The sequence below is a fragment of the Neovison vison genome, chromosome 2 (assembly GCF_020171115.1).
Source record: "Neovison vison isolate M4711 chromosome 2, ASM_NN_V1, whole genome shotgun sequence".
NCBI lineage: Eukaryota > Metazoa > Chordata > Mammalia > Carnivora > Mustelidae > Neogale > Neogale vison.
In genome coordinates, this window is record NC_058092.1 from 62,305,883 (window position 1) to 62,325,468 (window position 19,586).

General features: G+C 36.4%; 1 protein-coding gene across 1 annotated transcript in view; it reads left to right on the forward strand.

The window, feature by feature from the left end:
- Positions 1–19,586, forward strand: part of LOC122900093 (serine/threonine-protein kinase TNNI3K) — a 349,591-nt gene that overhangs the window by 181,310 nt on the left and 148,695 nt on the right. The window contains exons 14-19 of the mRNA XM_044238472.1: positions 747–833; positions 1,416–1,472; positions 2,448–2,540; positions 2,623–2,680; positions 2,799–2,993; positions 3,744–3,848. Of these exons, the coding sequence (XP_044094407.1) occupies positions 747–833; positions 1,416–1,472; positions 2,448–2,540; positions 2,623–2,680; positions 2,799–2,993; positions 3,744–3,848 (595 nt within the window). The remainder of the gene's footprint in view (positions 1–746; positions 834–1,415; positions 1,473–2,447; positions 2,541–2,622; positions 2,681–2,798; positions 2,994–3,743; positions 3,849–19,586) is intronic.

The following is a 19,586-nucleotide window of genomic DNA, read 5'->3' on the forward strand; positions in this document are numbered from 1 at the left end:
TGGTCAATGCATAGCTTTTTCCCATCCCTTAGGGCCTTAAAACCTTCTGTATCCAGCCAGCAAAAAAGGAAGAGCAGAGAAGGCTCACCTTCTTAAACCCCAGAGCTGGAAGAGGCATTGCTTTTGCTTATGCCTTAGTGAGAATTTGTTGCAAAGCCACATCTGCTTGCAAGGGCAATAGGAAACTTGTCCCTGAGTAAACAGACATTCTCAGTGGCAAAATCACCCCATGAATGGGGAGTACAAATATTTGTAGGAAAACAGCTATCTCCCGCCACAAAAACCTATGTTAATTATCTTTGTGCCATGTTATGCTGCAGTTGCCAACCAAATGCATCGTTCAAAGAAAAATACATCCCTCTCTCCTGGTTACCATATGTGCCTTTTACCCTTTTAATGGTACCCTTAGCACCTCATATTTCCTCATTTAGAAATTCTCATTTATATTCAACTACACTAAGCTTCTTAAGGATAGGACCATAGTCACCTTGTTCTTTGTACCCCTACTATCCAATATAGTGCTTAACACAGTGCTACACATGTAATAGAGTCTCAGTGAATTATTTTGAATAAATGAATGAGTAGGTGAATGAATGAATGAAAGTACTGAATTCATATTACAATATATTATCCCTCAAGACATATCATATATTTCAAGCCACCCCTAATCACTTTTGAGTTGTATGATGAGCTGAATAAATCAAACAAAAATTAAGACCCTTTGTACTTTTTGTCTTTCCATGAAGGACACGATGCAATTGTCACACTCCTGAAGCATTATAAGAGACCGCAGGATGAACTGCCCTGTAATGAATATTCTCAGCCTGGAGGAGGTATCCCTTTCTTAATAAATTTTTGTTGTTATTACAATATTGTGCCCAAAGGTAAACCTTTATTTCTATTACTATTATTCTAAGGCTAGGGATGAGGACATGTCAGATTGGCTTTATTTTAAGAAAACTTATGTCTGGATGAGGCTGAAAATAAAGAAGCCTTCACTTAAGCTGTTTTCTAACTCATGAATCTGCAGTCCCTTCAGTTTAGCATTCCCTGGACTAGATGTTTATGAGGCCTATGCATGACCAGGAAGGCCCGGGTGAACTGAGAGCAGTCGTTTTCCATTTCAGTAATCTATTAAGGCAGGCCAGAAAATACTCATACCCAGACACAAATTAAATCTGCCAGAGTCTACTCCACCTTGTTTTTTTTTATTATTATTTTTAATCTTTTTATGTACTCTCTAAATAAACACTTGCTATATAGTTTCAGTATCCAGAAAAAGACCTGGGTTAAAACTATATTCTCACTTGGTTTTCTAAGCAAATTTCTTTTGTCACCTGCTTCTTTTGGATAATGCTTTATGTTTATGTAGAAAAAAAGCTACTTTCAACTCTATAATATAATTTGATTTCTAGATGGCTCCTATGTGTCTCTTCCATCCCCCCTGGGGAAGATTAAAAGCATGACAAAAGGTATTTTAATATAAGACAGTTGTTATATTTTATTACAAAGGATAACTATTGCCTCAAGTATGATAACTTTCTGTTTTGTTATACACATTATAAATGATGACTACTTTGCATGCATAACCAGTATTATCAACAAACCATTCTTTCCATGATTAACCTTGCCCGCTGTACTCTTTTGCACATGCTATCTTGGGTCATGAAGATATAGTAGTGAAAATTTCCCCACTATTAAAGAAAGATCAATTTTTTAGACATTTGTATTTTTAATGAAGTCTAAATTACAAATATTAATATCTCTAAGGAGAATTGGGAATAGGTTTGCCATAGGAAAATAAATTTTTAAAAATAAGTTATTTTCCAAAAGATCCCAAATAAGTAATGCTTTGGGGAATTTTTGAGTGTGTGCAGCACACAGAAATTAATACCATTGAATCAGGAAAATTAATATATATTATACACACACATATATGATTCAACTATAAATTCATATTTAACTTGAGAATTTTCAGCTTTTAAAAATTATTTTTGGTGTGAGATGTTTCATCTGAATGATTCATGCACTTATTTTTTGACATCTAATTGGCATCCCTTTGAGATTTGGCTTATGGATATTTGGCTAAGCCCATTGTGATAGGTTGCAGGGATTGACCAGATAACACTTGTTATCATGATGTGTTATGAACTGTACTCCAGGGTTGCTGTGTCACACAGACAAGCTAGTTATTGATCAGATTAGGAATAAACACTTAACCCTGATAACAAAGGTCAGGGAACAGAGACAGAAACTAACATGTTTTTAATGCAAAGGGATAGAAATCATTTGTGATAAGGTTTTATTATCTCCAAGTAGTCAATTATATTTGGAAAATTAAATGTTACTAGGGAATGACATTTTTGGTAAAGTATATATGTGTATCGTGTGTACACATCTATGTGTATTTTTTGTCTTAAAAAATAAAATAACAATCCTACTTGCAGAGAAAGCAGATGTTCTCCTCCTAAGGGCTGGATTGCCTTCGCATTTCCATCTTCAGCTCTCTGAAATTGAGTTCCATGAGATCATCGGCTCAGGTAACCTACGAAAACACTAGTCTGTTTAGTTTCATGAGCTCAAGATGATATGTGTTTATTCATTTCTCTTAAACAATTTTAGGTTCTTTTGGGAAAGTATATAAAGGACGATGCAGGAATAAAATAGTGGCAATAAAACGGTAAGCAAACAAAATTTAGCATCAGACATGAGTTGTGAACTTTTAGACGCATATGCACGCAAGCCCCTTGTTTTGATCCATCTGTTGGCTGAGGATTTCCTGTTCCTGCCATTTCCAGTTATCGAGCCAACACCTACTGCTCCAAATCAGATGTGGATATGTTTTGCCGAGAGGTGTCCATTCTCTGCCGGCTCAATCATCCTTGTGTAATTCAGTTTGTGGGTGCTTGCTTGAATGATCCCAGCCAGTTTGCCATCGTCACTCAGTACATATCAGGGGGTTCTCTGTTCTCCCTCCTTCATGAACAGAAGAGGTATGGTTCTCTTGTTCTGATTTACCATTTTACATGTCTTTGGAATTATCCTTGCAGTACTTCAGAGGCTTTCCTCTTGGATAAGCCTTTACTTTCTGAAATCTCTGAGTGCTAGGCAATGTGGCATTTTAAAGGTGGCTAATAATTTATGCCCAATAATTACGCTTTAGTGAATAGAAATATTTCTGTGCTTTTTTAACAGGAATTCAGTTGGGGATAACAAATTCAAGGAATTTAAATTAGCAACTGAAGCTTATAATAATTAGGCTAAATATGACATACTAATAAAGCAGATATATGTAAGCTGAGAATAAAATAATTACCAAGGGTCACAGCATTTATTTTTTAAAGTTTTAAAAAAGAGTAGCCTTGCACTAATCTAATTTATTTCACGTCCTAGATATATGCATGCAATAATTAGAGTGTGGTTTCACTCAGTTATTAGAGTAGAATCCATTCTATGTTATTATAAAAAAAATTAAGTATAACATTATAAATATTATAAAATCAAGAGGGATATTTTAAATATGAGGGTTTGGTATCTGAATTGATTTATAATTAAGCATGATCTGAGGTAGAAGTTATTTTTTTCCAGACTTTTTTTTAATTTTTAGCATAATCTTCAATAAAGCAAAAAAGACTGAAAGATATACAGAATAACAAATTATGCACTCCACTGGTATTTTTTAGAAAGACGTGTTATTGGCTTTGACCACTTCATCCTCACTTAATCTTTTTTTTTAATTCTAGGATTCTTGATTTGCAGTCTAAATTAATTATTGCAGTAGATGTTGCCAAAGGTATGGAGTACCTTCACAACCTGACACAGCCAATTATACACCGTGACTTAAACAGGTATTTCCCCCCGCCTAAATAATGAACATAGAATTGTGTAACTGACTAGGAATCTAAGATAGAATTCAGTGTATCTTCACTGAAGATACAGTGTAACTACACTTAGATATATTGCAAATCAGCGTTTTCAACTATGTGGGTTAGGCAATAGACTACTACTTTAAGGCTAAGCTATATAAAGTTTTGTCATTGTCTTTTACAGAAATAGAAAGCTATATAACTGCCTCTCGGGGATCTTTCAAGAGAGTGATGGCTGTAAGATTCACCAGCTAGCTAGTTCTCAAGTCAATAAAGTCAGATCCAGAATTTAGATCAATGACTATTATAGCATGTCAGGTCTCATACAAAGTCAGGTATTACAGGAGGTCCTGATTTATTTATTTTTTTAAAAAGATTTTTTATTTATTTAACACAGAGAAAGAGAGAGATCACAAGTAGGCAGAGAGACAGGCAGAGAGAGGGAAGCAGGCTTCCCGCTGAGCAAAGAGCCCGATGTAGGGCTCGAGCCCAGGACCCTGAGATCATGACGTGAGTCGAAGGCAGAGGCTTAACCCACTGAGCTACCCAGGCACCCCAGGAGGTCCTGATTTAAATTACCTGAAACACCATTTTTGTACTACTGTTTTGGTATTTTTCTAACGGTAAATTCAGCCAAAACACAGCAGCTCATTTACCTAGTTTTCATGTGAAGATGTTCTCATGTAGGTTAGACTTGAGACAAATAATTATAGTGTACCAGGGGGTGAAACCCCAAGGATTTAAAAAAAAAAAAAAAATTTAAACAGTGAAAGCTTTCTCTAAGCAAAATCTTACAAGAAGGCCAATACACAAAATGTAGCAGCTTTAGTCGAAGGCAGAATGCAGGATACAAAAATCTGTTCACTTACCATTTTCTAATGCCAAGGAGAGAGATCCTTACAACACCTCTATGGAAACCCAAATGTGTTATGGAGACTAGCCAGACAACCTCTGATCTAGTTTATGAAATAAGTCAGATTACTGAAAGTCAATTAACTTTCATTTCATTATTATCAATAACATTCATATAGAACCCATAAATAATCTTATGTATAAAGTCCACAATTCTGAATCTCCTAAAAAGTAATTACTCCATTCAGCCTTTTGTTCAACAACTATTTGGGTATCTACCATGTTTAAAGCCTTTATACTTGGCATATTAGAGCTTACAAGGTGAAGCTACCAGATACTCCCTTCCCAAGGAGCTTTCATAGTTCTAATGGAAGAGAAAAATACTTGCCTAAGTATGTGGTAGGTATAAAGTAATAAGTTTTATAAGAGAGATGTTTAAAAATCCTATAAAATTTTAGAAAGAAGAATGTTAATTACTTCTGAGGAGTTTAGAAACATCTTCATGGAAGAAGGGACATTTGAGCTTGGCATGAAAGGATGGATAGAATCTGGAAGGGTATCCTAGGCTTAGGGAAGACGTTAAGAAGATAGAGATTAGAAAGTTAAAGGCATAGCTAGCAACGATGAATAGTTTCACTTTAGTGGATGAAGTATATATGAATGTATGTAGTGTTCGTAATATAGGAAACAAAAGACGGGGAAAAAAATTCAAAAAGATAAGTTGGCATAAGAGCACAGAAACCAGCGAATCGTAGACTTAAGGTAATTTAGACTTTGTTCTGTAAGAAAGAAGTAGGCACTGAAGTGGTGGAGGTAAGAATCACAAATTCAGAATTGTAGTACGGGATGATTAATCCAGCATCTTTGTAAAAGATTGACTTGATGGGGAAGTCAAGAAACTAGTGAAGCAGTTGTTGCAGTAATCTAAATGAGGAGTAATAAAAAGCGGAATTTCACTAGTGGCAGTGGAAATGAAAGGGAGAGACAGATATGAAAGATAGGAGAAAGAAAATAAGTTAGATATGAGGGTGGTTGAAACTTAGATATTGGAAGTAAATATGTATGGGATTCAATCCATTTAAAATTATTTATTAGTTTTCACACAAAAGTAATTTCTTTGCTGTTATTAAGGTTTTTTCTTACCTCTCTTTTTAAAGCATTTATGTTAATAAACATTTTTTCTTTGAGTTTCAGTAACAGTACTTAGGAAATAGATTTAGGTGATGAATTAGCATAATAGAAACTGGTAATTTGTGAGTTTTGGAAGTGTTATTTTGTCATCCCAACCATTTTGCATGTGGTACTAAAACAAATGAGTGATCACTGAAGGTTTTGTTTAGCTGTAACTCCTCAAATATGGGGCAAATGAATATGTGTTCTGTTGCCCTGTAAGGGCAAGTTGTTACCATCAGGTTATAAAACAGGGCCAAATATATAAATGTTGATTAAAAGTAGAAATAGAACATTTACTATATAACAGATTTATTTATATTTGCCATTTTGTTGTTTCTAATCTAACCTAAATGCTTTAAATTGTACCAAAACATATTCAGATTTTACAAAATATGGTTTCGTAAGTGTCTGTAGTATAATAGGTCCGAAACTATTACATTTATTATTTATGAACTCTTTTTTAACTAATCTTTAGTCTGGCAAAAATAAAACATTGAGTTTTTCAGGTTAATGTGGGTATAGCATTATATATTTCTCAAAAGAGTGTAAGTCCTTCTGGACTTATTATACTGTTTGGGTACATAGACCATATACTGGGAAACAATTTCTTTCCCATGTAAGGTAGAAAATGACTAAGGACCAAAATGATTAAGCAGCAATTTTCAAAGGATTTCAAGTAAGTCAAAGATCAAAGTAGAGTGGAAAGCTTCCTGGAGGATATAGAGCTAAAGCTAGACTTTGAAGAACAGGTATGTGTCTTCCCTCGGTGTTCTCACAGCAGATTAACCCTTGCATATCTACAATGTTCATGGAGCCCCACTGAAAGACAGAAAGGGAAAGATGCACATCAGAACTTGGGCATGTTTGCATTTTTGCATTGAAATGACCTGTTTACATTTTTCTTTCTCCCACTAATCTGGGCCTGTCAGGGCTTCTGGAGCAGAGATCCTGCTCTCTTTCTCTCAGAGATGTTTGATCAGTGCATTTTTTATTTTAAATTTATTTATTTATTTGACAGAGAGAGATCCCAAATAGGTAGAGAGGCAGGCAGAGAGAGAAGGAAGCGGGCTCCCTACTGTGCAGAGAGCCCGATGCGGGACTCGATCCCAGGACCCTGAGATCATGACCTGAGCCGAAGGCAATGGCTTAACCCACTGAGCCACCCAGGCGCCCTGATCAGTGCATTTTTAACTGAACCAAATTCTTGGAACATTTCTGTGAATATCATTTCAAGAAAGCAATAGCCTAGTTTGTCCAAGTATGGCTGCTTTTAGGTAGAGTCCGACTTACTTTGCCCAATACTCTGTATGGTTTAAAGCAAAGGGGCTGTTTGAGCTTATTGATCAGCTTACAGATGAGGGGACACTCTATCTTTGGTTCTGTGGTTGTTGATTTATATGAGTGACAGGAAAGAATTCTCTGCCTTTCCCTTGGCAAGCTTCTTACCATACAGGTCTGAAAGTTAATTTTGATCTTTAAATATTTACTAAGGAAAAGTTGAAGGGCTGAGTAAGTAAGGGGTTCTTTTCAATGATGATGATGAGAACGATAACACCTACCATTGATTTACCACTCACAGCATGAAAGGAGGTCTGCTAAGCCCTTCCTATGTGCTCTTATTTGATCTCATAATAATTCTATAATATAGCTATTGTTATCTCCATTTTCCTGATACGGAAACTATGTCCAAAGTCACATTCTTAACTTACAGTGTTCTCGACAACAACAGCAACAAAACCAAGTGAGAACACAGAGATAAAGGAGGCTGATGATATTGGATTAGCATCAGACATTTACCAACTTTGTTCTTTGTGCTTCGGTCCTTAAACGCAATTCCTGTGACGCAAATCATTTCTCATATGATCTTCTTGTGTTCCTGTGTTCCTGCTTTACTTCTTCTTTTACAACCCATGTTCTGCTAGAATGGAATAGAAACCGCATATGAGGCACACAGATATATTTCCCTTGCTCTGTAGTGTTTAAATATTTTTTAAACATTTTTTTCCAAAGACTTATTTATTTATTTATTTATTTATTTATTTGGGTGGGGGGATGGAGGGTTCAGAGGGAGAAAGAGAATCTCAAGCAGACTCCCTGCTGAGTGTGGAGAATGTGGAACTCAATCCCAGGACCCTGAGATCATGTCCTGAACTGAAATCAAGAGCCGGCTGCTTTACTCACTGAGCCACCCAGGTGCCCCTAAATATTTTAAAAATGTATATAGCTTTATACAGGAATGCACTTTCCCATTTGTTGTAGACCCCACTACCTACCAACTTACCAACATACACTTGGCCCAATTTATATATTCATTTTGCAGCATTGGAGCTTGCAAAGCATGGTTTATAGCTAAAGGCTTTAAAGCTTGTTACTGAATACAAACAGCTCTCTGTGTTCCCTTGGAAAAGTATGTTTTCCAAATTGTTTGACATTGAAACCAAACATCACTGCAAACATATATGGATCAAATGAATGGCCTTTTCCCTGGATAAGTATATAGTAGAACAACACTCTATGCAATGAAATAGTGGTACTTCCATCACAGAGTGGCCATTGCTCTCCCATGAGATAGGTATATGAAAGCATCTTATAAACTGTGAAGCACTATACAAATGACAGTTGTTATCCCTATTAATCCCTCACTTGTCCCCTTATATGTCAGGATGGAAAAATGCTCCACGATATTCTCATGCATACCAATATTTCTTTTTATATAACTTTATATTACTTTTTAAGTTATTAATGGGGGTCTAGATCTACATCTAAAAACAATTACTGTTGGTTTTGAGTGTCAGCTTCTTTGGGTGAAATAAAGGAAAATAATTAATGACAAGTTAAAAACAGCCAATTTACTGATGACAAATGACAAATACCATAAAATAACAAAGTTGGTAAGGGGTGGAAGAATTTTAATTTTGAAGATGACATTTAATTCAGTCAGTGAAGATTTCAAAAAGTATCAAAGAAAAAATATTCAAAAAAATTTTTAATTGTTTTTCAGTTGATGTATGCATTTATCTTTCAATTGACTATAAATATAAAAGTTTGACATTTGAAAAAAGCAAATACAAATAAGCAAATGAGGTTTTATTTCTAATTACTGAATTTTTAGGTACAGCTGTGTTCCTCAGTTCTCATAAATTAAAGAGTCCACTCTTAGATGTGCCTTTCATTTGTGACTTTTCCAGTAAGTGGCTATACAGATAAAGTTGAATATTTACTGGCAAATACCATATTGCAAAGAATTCTGAATACTTAAGTGCAAACCAGTTGATTACAATGCAATAATTATTTAGGTCTTGAAAGAACCCACTGAAACTCATGAAATCCTTCAAAACGCTACTTATGTAATTCTCTATTATTAAGCCACTCATACGTGGCATCCAAAATTTTATCAAAATTTTCTCCTCCATTTCCACTTTAAAAGTAAATAAATTTATAAATTAACACAAATACTTGAGTGCTTGATATGAGCCAGAGTCTGTGCTATGCCTGGGGATACAGCTGAGAATGATAACGCATAGCACTTTTTCTAGAAGAGACTGGAGTCTAATGAAGTATTTTCCCAAATTTCCCAATCATAAGCACCATCCGGGGACCCTCATTTAAAAAAAAAAAAAAAAAGAAAAAAAAACACAGATTCAAAGGCATAGATTGAGAATGTCCTATATTGGGCCTAAGAACTTAAACTTTTAAACAAGACTGCCAGCTAATTCTTATGACCAAACAAGAAAAGGAAATACTGTTCTAGCACAGTTTTCTCAACCCTGGCTGCACATTAGAAAATATGGGAGAACTTAAAAAAAAAAAAAAAAAAATCCTGATGCTACTTACCTCAGAATTTACAGGGGCAGGGCCCAGGTATCATATTTTTAGAGAGCATTCCTCATGATTCCAATCTGCAGGCAACAGTGAGAACAACCTTCAAGTATTAATGCCAATTATTCTATTTGCCATACAATCTCATCCTTCTCTGCTGCCAGAGAGTAGTGGAAATATTGAGGAATTAAGTCATGTAGAATTATAATTTTTTTTTAATTTTATTTATTTATTTGAGAGAGAATGAGAGAGAGAGAGCATGAAATGGGGGAGGGTCACTGGGAGGAGCAAACCCCCCACTGAGCAGGGCACCCAATGCGGGACTCAATCCTGGGACTCTAGGATCACGACCTGAGCCAAAGGCAGTTGCTTAATGAACTGAGACACCCAGGCACCCCAGAATTATAAATGTTTGATAATCATTGCCCAAAATACAAAACTCATTCGTTTGTTCATCATTCATTCATTCATTCATCCATTAAATAATGAATGCAAAAGACTGAGATCCATAGGCCCACAATACCTCCAGCTTAGAATAGGTCCCAAATCCAGTATTTTCCATGGAAGTTGTGCTATGTATACATAAGGCTCTCTAGAACATATAATTTATAATTCATGATTGATACTAGAAACAGTATCAGTAAATTTTGTATACAGCTAAAACAAAAGTATAAGTTTCAATATTGGACAATTGCAGTGCCCACAGGTCAAAAGGGTGTTCAAGACTATAAACTCTGGAAGAATACCTAACTACATGTAATAAATCAATACACATATAGAATGATAAAGACAGGGGCGCCTGTGTGGCTCAGTGGGTTAAGCCTCTGCCTTCGGCTCAGGTCATGATCTCAGGGACCTGGGATGGAGCCCCACATCAGGCTCTCTGCTTGACAGGGAGCCTGCTTCCCCTCTCTCTCTCTCTCTGCCGTTCTGCCTACTGTAATCTCTACCTGTCAAATAAATCAATAAAATCTTTAAAAAATAAAAAAAGAAAGATAAAGACTTATAAACTGTATATGTGTATTATATATCAATTTACATTTAAGCCTACATTTTCCATGTTTTTGTGATGCTTCCAGCCTTTCTCAACTGGACTTCTGAAAAATTAAGTCTATGGAAAATGATTTGAGGGACAATTGTCTTAATTCTCCCAAAGAAGAGACATAGCTCTACCATTTGGAATGCATAAAAGAGAAGTTTATTCATTACCTACAATGAATGCCTTAGGACTTAGGGCCCTTGGGTTTAAGGCGTGCTTGTAGTTCTGAAATGGTTTTGTCCAAAACTGTACTGTGACTTCAGATTTCCAATTAATCTTTTAAAATGTTCCCTGTGAACTTTATTACTGTTTTAAGTAATGGGGAGGGGGAACTAAGCCATTCAGTTTTCCAAGATGAAATCTATATTTGTTAGTGTAGGTTATTTGCTACAATAATAGACCCCAAACTGGATAATGGTCCAAAAGCAATAGAAGTTTGTATGTTCACTATGCGAACAGGTTATTGGTGTGGCCCTTATCCATGAAGTTATTCAAGACCCAAATTAAACATGGGCTTGCAGGGTCTCCTTGGGGGTCATCTCCATTCAACTGAGAATAAATGGGATGAGAATATGTAAGATATGCATGAAATGTTTCATAGGCCAGACATGAGAGTGTCATACATCGCCTGAGTCACATCTTGTTGGCTAGAGCTCCCTCATATGGCAATGCCTCTTACTGCAGCAGGGAGTAGGTAATACAGTCTAGCTGTGTGCCCAGAAGAAGAAACAAGTTTTCACGGCTAGCTAACAATCTGTGCTACATTCACCCTATTTACACTAGTGATAACAGTTACTAGGATTTAGGTAAAGGTAATAATTGAGAAGTCTGATCTACGTTTGCTTGAATCAATTGTGTAATACAATGTTAATCACATACTAAATGTATTTTACAAATACATGTTCACAATTTATAAACTAATACCACTAATTGGGAAATGCAGTGAAAGCTTTTTAATAAAGCATACTATATGTGAATTAATTTTGAAATGATTATTTTCATTTACTATTGTTGATTACATTGAAGATATGAAAATAGCTTTGGGAGTATGGGGACATATGTCCCTGAATCAAAACATGGCTCAAGAGCAAAACATGTTTTGTAATGAGATAAAAGAGTATGAGCTAGACTATATAAATTCAAAACATAAGTCACAGTTCCATGTTTTCTATATCAATTAAAACACACATATACACACACTTTTCTTTAAGAGTGAAAATTAAAACACAGAAGAACTATGATCACTCCAGTCGGAGAACCTTGTTGTACTATACCCAGCAGAAGGCATTCCTCAAAAATTTAGTTCTACAAATTGCTGTAATCGTATGCATGAGCTCCATTCAAGTGTTGATGTTCAGGCCTGTTCCATTTCCATTTCTGACATGCTTGGTCTCCATTTTAAGTCAGTCTGTCTGTATTCAACTCCCTAAATTTTCAGATGAAGTTCCAGGAACTCTCAAGTTCCAACCTATTATTTAAATAGAAAATCACCATCCAGCTTGTCCTCATCTTCTCTGAATGTAGCGTCATCCCTGCCTCTCACCTGATTCTCACAGTTCCCAGAGGGAATGTCCCAAACATTCCCATCACATTTCATTTTGGTTGAGGTTCCTCATCCTGCATTAAAGTAGCAGGTCCCTCCCTCTTCCCTGCTGCACTACTAAAATGTCCTCAAGTCCTGAGTTGTCCTCTCTTTGTACTCCAATGGAAATAGCTGAAGTTTCCTCCCAGGGCCAGTTAAAATGTTCTTCCTTTCTCAGCTACCTGCATTAGAACATCTCATTTAATTTTGGCTGCATCCACGAATTCTAAAAATAGTGCTCTTACTTAACACCCCATTAAGTAAATTCCCTGAGACACATACTCTCTTTAAATTAAAACAGGTATATTTAAGTCAGAGAAAAACTCATTCATTCTGCTCACACTATCATATTGTTCACACAAACCTGGTCAACCCTGCCATCTCTCACTTCCATCAGGAACTTTGCCTCAGTGACCCCAGTCAGATAAATCCCTGAATCTCTTATTTTAGATGTGGGTTCTAAACCACGTATGCCATTTGAAACACTACACAAGATCATGTGTGTGTGTACAAAATAAATGTATCTGTGTGTATAAGAGCACAGGAAGTCGGGGTTGACTGAAAACAGGAATTCCGTGATTCCAGAAGTCACTTTTGAATTGACATAAAAATATTACTACTCCGCCCTTGAACCTGGCCTCGGGATTTCTTCTTCCAGAGCATTTCATGATGAAGTCATTTATTCTGTAATACAACAAGTCATACCCTGAGAAATCCCAAAGCCAGGTAGACAGCTGTGCTTTTCCTCACCCCAGAGCTGAATTTGGGAGAGTAGTAGTGATGCCCCTTCTTGATCCTCTAAAACCTTTCAGAATCTTCCCTATGACTGGTGGTGACCTTACTGGCCTGCAATTTTGTAGTGTTACTGGTTCCTTATACTGCCATGTTCCATTCTTGAGGGATACGGCCTATATAAAGTCAGCTTTTGGAAATATCAACAAAGGCTTTGCTCTGTCAGCTTCGTTTCTTCTCTGCTCTCAATTCTTGGGAGGCACTGTGAGTGTCCTCTTGGCAACTTGTCAATTTCCTGAGCAGCTAACCTTTCAGTAATGATATTAATGCTGCCCTGTGGTTATCTGTGCATTTCTCAGTTCATCATTTTCAACCCTTGCTTGCTGAGATTCATTTACATTGTTGTATTCTTAAGATTCTGGAACTTAATTGAGTGCAACCTAACTAGGGACCCAGAGCCAGAATTTCTAGCTAATACGGGAGAAACAGTCATAAGAGGTAGGTATTTCTTTTGTCATTGATTGAATTTCCAATAGCTATACCTTGAATCTCACCGAGGAAAAGAAATACAGATAATTGTGAACTTTATTCTCTTGTTTAACATTTTTTATTTCAAAATTCTTCCTATTGCTCTTGGAAGGAAGCAACTTTTCAGCTAAGGTCAGTATTCTCCTGAGATTGCAGCATGGACGGCTCTGGGAATCTGTGTTGGTGTGGCCTGCTGGAAAGCTGGTGGAAGGCTGGTGGATGAACCAACTGAGAGCCAAGACTATGGAGCCAGACCATGCAGTTGCACATACCACTTCTGTCACACCTTAACTGTGTCCATGGACAATTTGTTTAAAAACCAGTGTTCTAATATATAAGATGATAATGTTACCTATTTTATTGGGTTCAAATGAGAAAATACTTTAGCCATTATTGTCGTTTTTCTTCTTTATCTTCCTGAAAGTATATTTTCACTACTTAATATTCTTTTTTTATTAACATGTAATGTATTATTTGTTTCAGGGGTACAGGTCTGTGAATCATCAGGCTTACATAATTCACAGCACTCACCATAGCACATACCCTCCCCAATGTCCATAACCCAACCACCCTATCCCTCCCCCCACCACCTACCAGCAGCCCTCAGTTTGTTACCTGAGATTAAGAGTTTCTTATGGTTTGTCTCCCTTCCCAGTCCCATCTTGTTTCATTTTTTCCCTTCCTTCCCCCCATGACCCCCAACCTAACTCTCAAATTCCTCATGTCAGAGAGATTGTATGATAATTGTCTTTCTCTTGTTGACTTATTTCACTTAGCATAATAACCTCTAGTTCCATCCATGTCATTGGGGTTTTGATGGCTGCATACTATTCCATTGTATATATATATACACCTCTTCTTCTTTATCCATTCATATGTTCTTGGACATCTAGGTTCTTTCCATAGTTCGGCTATTGTGGACATTGCTACTATAAACTTTCGGATGCACAAGCCCCATTGGATCACTACATTTGTATCTTTAGGGTAAATACCCAGTAGTGTGATTGCTGGGTCATAGGGTAGCTCTATTTTCAACTTTTTGAGGAAATCCATACTGTTTTCCAGAGTGGATGCACCAGCCTGCATTCCCGCCAACAGTGTAGGAGGGTTCCCCTTTCTCTGCATCCTCGTCAACATCTCTCATTTCCTGACTTGTTAATTTTAGCCATTCTGACTGGTGTGAGGCAGTATCTCATTATGATTTTGATTTGTATTTCCCTGAATCTGAGTGATGTTGAGCATTTTTACATGCGTCTGTTGGCCATTTGGGTGTCTTCTTTGCCGAAATGTCAGATGATGTCTTCTGCCCATTTCTTGATTGGATTATTTGTTCTGTGGGTGTTGAGTTTGATAAGTTCTCTATAAATTTTGGATACTAGCCCTTTATCTAATATGCCATTTGCAAAGATCTTCTCCCATTCTGTTGGTTGTCTTTTGGTTTCCTTGGCTGTTTCCTTTGCTGTGCAAATCTTTTGATCTTGATGGAAGTCCCAGTAGTTCATTTTTGTCCTTGCTTCCGTTACCTTTGGCAGTGTTTCTAGGAAGAAGTTGCTGAGGCTGACTGTGTTCTCCTCAAGGATTTTGATGGGTTCATGTCTCACATTGAGATCTTTTATCAATTTTGAGTCTATTTTTGTGTGTGGTATAAGGAAATGGTCCAGTTTCATTCTTCTACATGTGGCTGTCCAATTTTTCCAACACCATTTGAAGAGACTATCTTTTTCCCATTGAACATTCTTTCCTGCTTTGTTGAAGATTAGTTGGCCATAAAGTTGAGGGTCCATTTCTGGGCTCTCTATTTTGTTCCATTGATCTATGTGTCTGTTTTTGTGCCAGTGCCATACTGTCTTGATGATTACAGCTTTATAATAGAGCTTGAAGTCTGGAATTGTGATGTCACCAACTTTGGTTTTCTTTTTCAATATTCCTTTGGCTATTCGAGGTCTTTTCTGGTTCCATATAAGTTTTAGGATTATTTGTTCCATTTCTTTGAAAAAAGTTGGTGGTGTTTTGACAGGGATTGCATTAAATGTGTAGATTGCTCTAGGTAGCATAGACATTTTCACAATATTTGTTCTTCCAATCCATGAGCATGGAACCTTTTTCCATTTCTTTGCATCTTTCTCAATTTCCTTCATGAGTACTTTATGGTTTTCTGAGTACAGATTCTTAGCCTCTTTGGTTAGGTTTATTCCTAGGTATGTTGCGTTTTGGGGTGCAATTGTAAATGGGATCAACTCCTTAATTTTTCTTTTTTCTGTCTTGTTGTTGGTGTAAAGAAATGCAACTGACTTCTGTGCATTGATTTTATATCCTGACACTTCACTGAATTCCCGTACAAGTTCTAGCAGTTTTGGAGTGGAGTCTTCTGGGTTTTCCACATATAACATCATATCGTCTGCAAAGAGTGATAGTTTGACTTCTTTGCTGATTTGGATGCCTTAATTTCTTTTTGTTGTCTGATTGCTGAGGCTAGGACTTCTAGTACTGTGTTGAATAGCAGTAGTGATGACAGACATCCCTGCTGCGTTCCTGACCTTAGAGGAAAAGCTCTCAGTTTTTCTGCATTGAGAATGATATTTGCAGTGGGTTTTTCATAGATGGCTTTGATAATATTGAGGTATCTGCCCTCTATCCCTACACTTTGAAGAGTTTTGATCAGGAAGGGATGCCACACTTTGTCAAATGTTTTTTCAGCATCTATGGAGAGTATCATATGGTTCTTGTTCTTTCTTTTATTAATGTATTGTATCACATTGATTGATTTGCGGCTGTTGAACCAAACTTGCAGCCCTGGAATAAATCCCACTTGGTCGTGGTGAATAATCCTTTTAATGTACTGTTGGATCCTATTGGCTAGTATTTTGGTGAGAATTTTCACATCTGTGTTCATCAGGGATATTGGTCTGTAATTCTCTTTTTTGATGGGATCCTTGCCTGGTTTTGGGATCAAGGTGATGCTGGCTTCATAAAATGAGTTCATATGTTTTCCTTCCACTTCTATTTTTCAGAACAGTTTCAGGAGAACAAGTAGTAATTCTTCTTTAAGTGTTTGGTAGAATTCCCCTGAAAAGCCATCTGGCCCCGGGTTCTTGTTTGTTGGAAGATTTCTGATTACTGCTTCAATTTCCTTATTCGTTATGGGTCAGGTTTTCTATTTCAGGTAGTTCTATTTCAGGTTACCTATTTCAGGTAGTTTATATGTCTCTACGAATGCATCCATTTCTTCCAGATTGTCTAATTTGCTGGCGTATACTTGCTCTTAATAGGTTTTTATAATTATATTTCTTTGGTGTTGGTTCTGATCTCTCCTCTTTCATTCATGATTTTATTTACTTGGGTTCTTTCTCTTTTCTTTTTGGTAAGTCTGGCCAGAGGTTTATCAATTTTGTTAATTCTTTCAAAGAACCAGCTCCTATTTTTATTGATCTGTTCTTCTGTTCTTTGGTTTCTACTTCATTGATTTCTGCTCTGATCTTTATTATTTCTCTTCTCCTTTTGGGTTTAGGTTTTGTTTGCTGTTCTTTATTCAGCTTCTTTAGGTATAAGGTTAGGTTGCATACTTGAGACCTTTCTTGTTTCTTGAGAAAGGCTTGTATTGCTATATACTTTCCTCTTAGGACCACCTTTGCTGTGTCCCAAAGATTTTGAACAGTTGTGTTTTCATTTTCATTTGTTTCCATGAATATTTTTAAATTATTCTTTAATTTCCTGATTGATCCATTCATTCTTTAGTAGGATGCTCTTTAGCCTCCATGTACTTCAGTTCTTTCCAACTTTCCTCTTGTGGTTGAGTCCTAGTTTCAAAGCATTGTGGTCTGAGAATATGCAGGAAATGATCCCAATCTTTTGGTCTTGATTTGGGACTCAGGTTGTGATCTATTCCGGAGAATGTTCCATGTGCACTAGAGAAGAATGTGTATTCTGTTGCTTTGGGATGGAATGTTCTGAATATATATTCTGAATATAAGAGCCACACCCTTGATCTGGTCATCACTGTCATTAAAGCCTTTATTTCCTTATTGATCTTTTGCTTAGATGATCTGTCCATTTCAGTGAGGGGGTTGTTAAAGTCCCCTATTACTATTGTATTATTGTTGATGTGGTTTGTTGTTGTTATTAATTCATTTATATAATTGGCTGTTCCCATGTTAGGGGCATAGATATTTAAAACTGTTAGATCTTCTTGTTGGACAGACCCTTTAATTATGATATAGCTTCCTTCCTCATCTCTTATTACAGTCTTTGGCTTAAAATCTAATTTATCTGATATAAGGATTGCCACCCCAGCTTTCTTTTGATGTTCATTAGTAAGGTAAATTGTTTTCCACCCCCTCACTTTAAATCTGGAGGTGTCTTTGGGTCAAAAATGAGTTTCTTGCAGACAGCATAGATGTCTTAGACCCCATAGATGGGTCTTATATTTTTATCCATGCTGATACCCTGTGTCTTTTGATTGAGGCATGTAGCCATTTACATTCAGGGTAACTATTGAAAGATATGAATTTAGTTCCAATGTATTGCCTATAAGGTAACTGTTACTGTATATTGTCTCTGTTCCTTTCTGGTCTATTACTTTTAGGCTCTCCCTTTGCTTAGAGGACCCCTTTGAATATTTCCTGTGGGGTGTTTGCAAATTCTTTTAGTTTGAAGATCTCTTTTTTGTTTGACCTAGAAGCTTTTTCTCTCTCCTATATTCAATGACAGCCTAGGTGAATGTAGTATTCTTGGCTGCATATTTTTCTCTTTTAGTGCTCTATATGTCATGCCAGTTCTTTCCGTCCTGCCAGGTCTCTGTGGATAGGTCTGCTGCCAATCTGATATTTCTACCATTGTATGTTACAGACCTCTTGTGCCGAGCTGCTTTCAGGACTTTCTCTATGTCACTGAGACTTGTAATTTATACTCTTAGATGATGGAGTGTTGACCTATTTTTATTGATTTTGAGGGGAGTTCTCTGTGCCTCCTAGATTTTGATGCTAGTTCCCTTGGCCAAATTAGGGAAATTCTCTGATATTTGTTCCAATATACCTTGTGGCCTTCTCTCTCTCTTCTTCTTCTGGGATCCAATTATTCTAATATTGTTTCATCCTATGGTATCATTTATCTCTCAAATTCTACCCTCATGATCCAGTAGTTATTTATCTCTCTTTTTCTCAGTTTCTCTATTCTCCATCATTTGGTTTTCTATATCACTAATTCTCTCTTCTGCCTCATTTATCCTAGCAGTAAGAGCCTCCATTTTTTATTGCATCTCATTAATAGCTTTTTTAATTTCAACTTGGTTAGATTTTAGCTCTTTTATTTTTCCAGAAAGGGATTTTATTTCTCCAAAAGGGGATTCTCTAGTATCTCCCATGCTTTTTTTTTTAGCCCAGCTAGCACCTTGATAATCGTCGTTCTGAACTAGTTCTGACATCTTATTAATGTCTGTATTGATTGGGTCCCTAGCCATTGGTACTTCCTTTTGTTCTTTTGTTTTGAGGTTAGTTTTTCTGCCTTGTCACTTTATCCAGATAAGAATAGATGACGAGAGAACAAAATACTAAAAGGATAGCAATGAACCCAGAAAAATACACACTAACCAAATTGGAAGACAACCAAAACTGGGGCTGGAGAAAGGAGAAAATATATATATAATTTATAATATCTATTTATATTTTATATTTATTTATTTATCTATATTTTTATTACACACACACACACACACACATTAGACTGGTGAATAGAACAGAGCCACACACTTGATTTGGGGTGTATTTTGGTCTATTAGAAGAAACTGCCTCCCAAAATTTTCAAGAAAGAAAAACTTATGTATATACAAAAATAAGGGTAAACATGATGAAGGGATGCAATATGACTATAAAAATGAAAATTTTAAATGATTCTTAAAAAGGAATTGATAGGATAAGAAATTGGTTAAAAAAAAGAAAAAAAATGGAGGAAAGATGTGATCTGGTTGAGACTAAAATAAATTCATGCACTAGATTAGGGT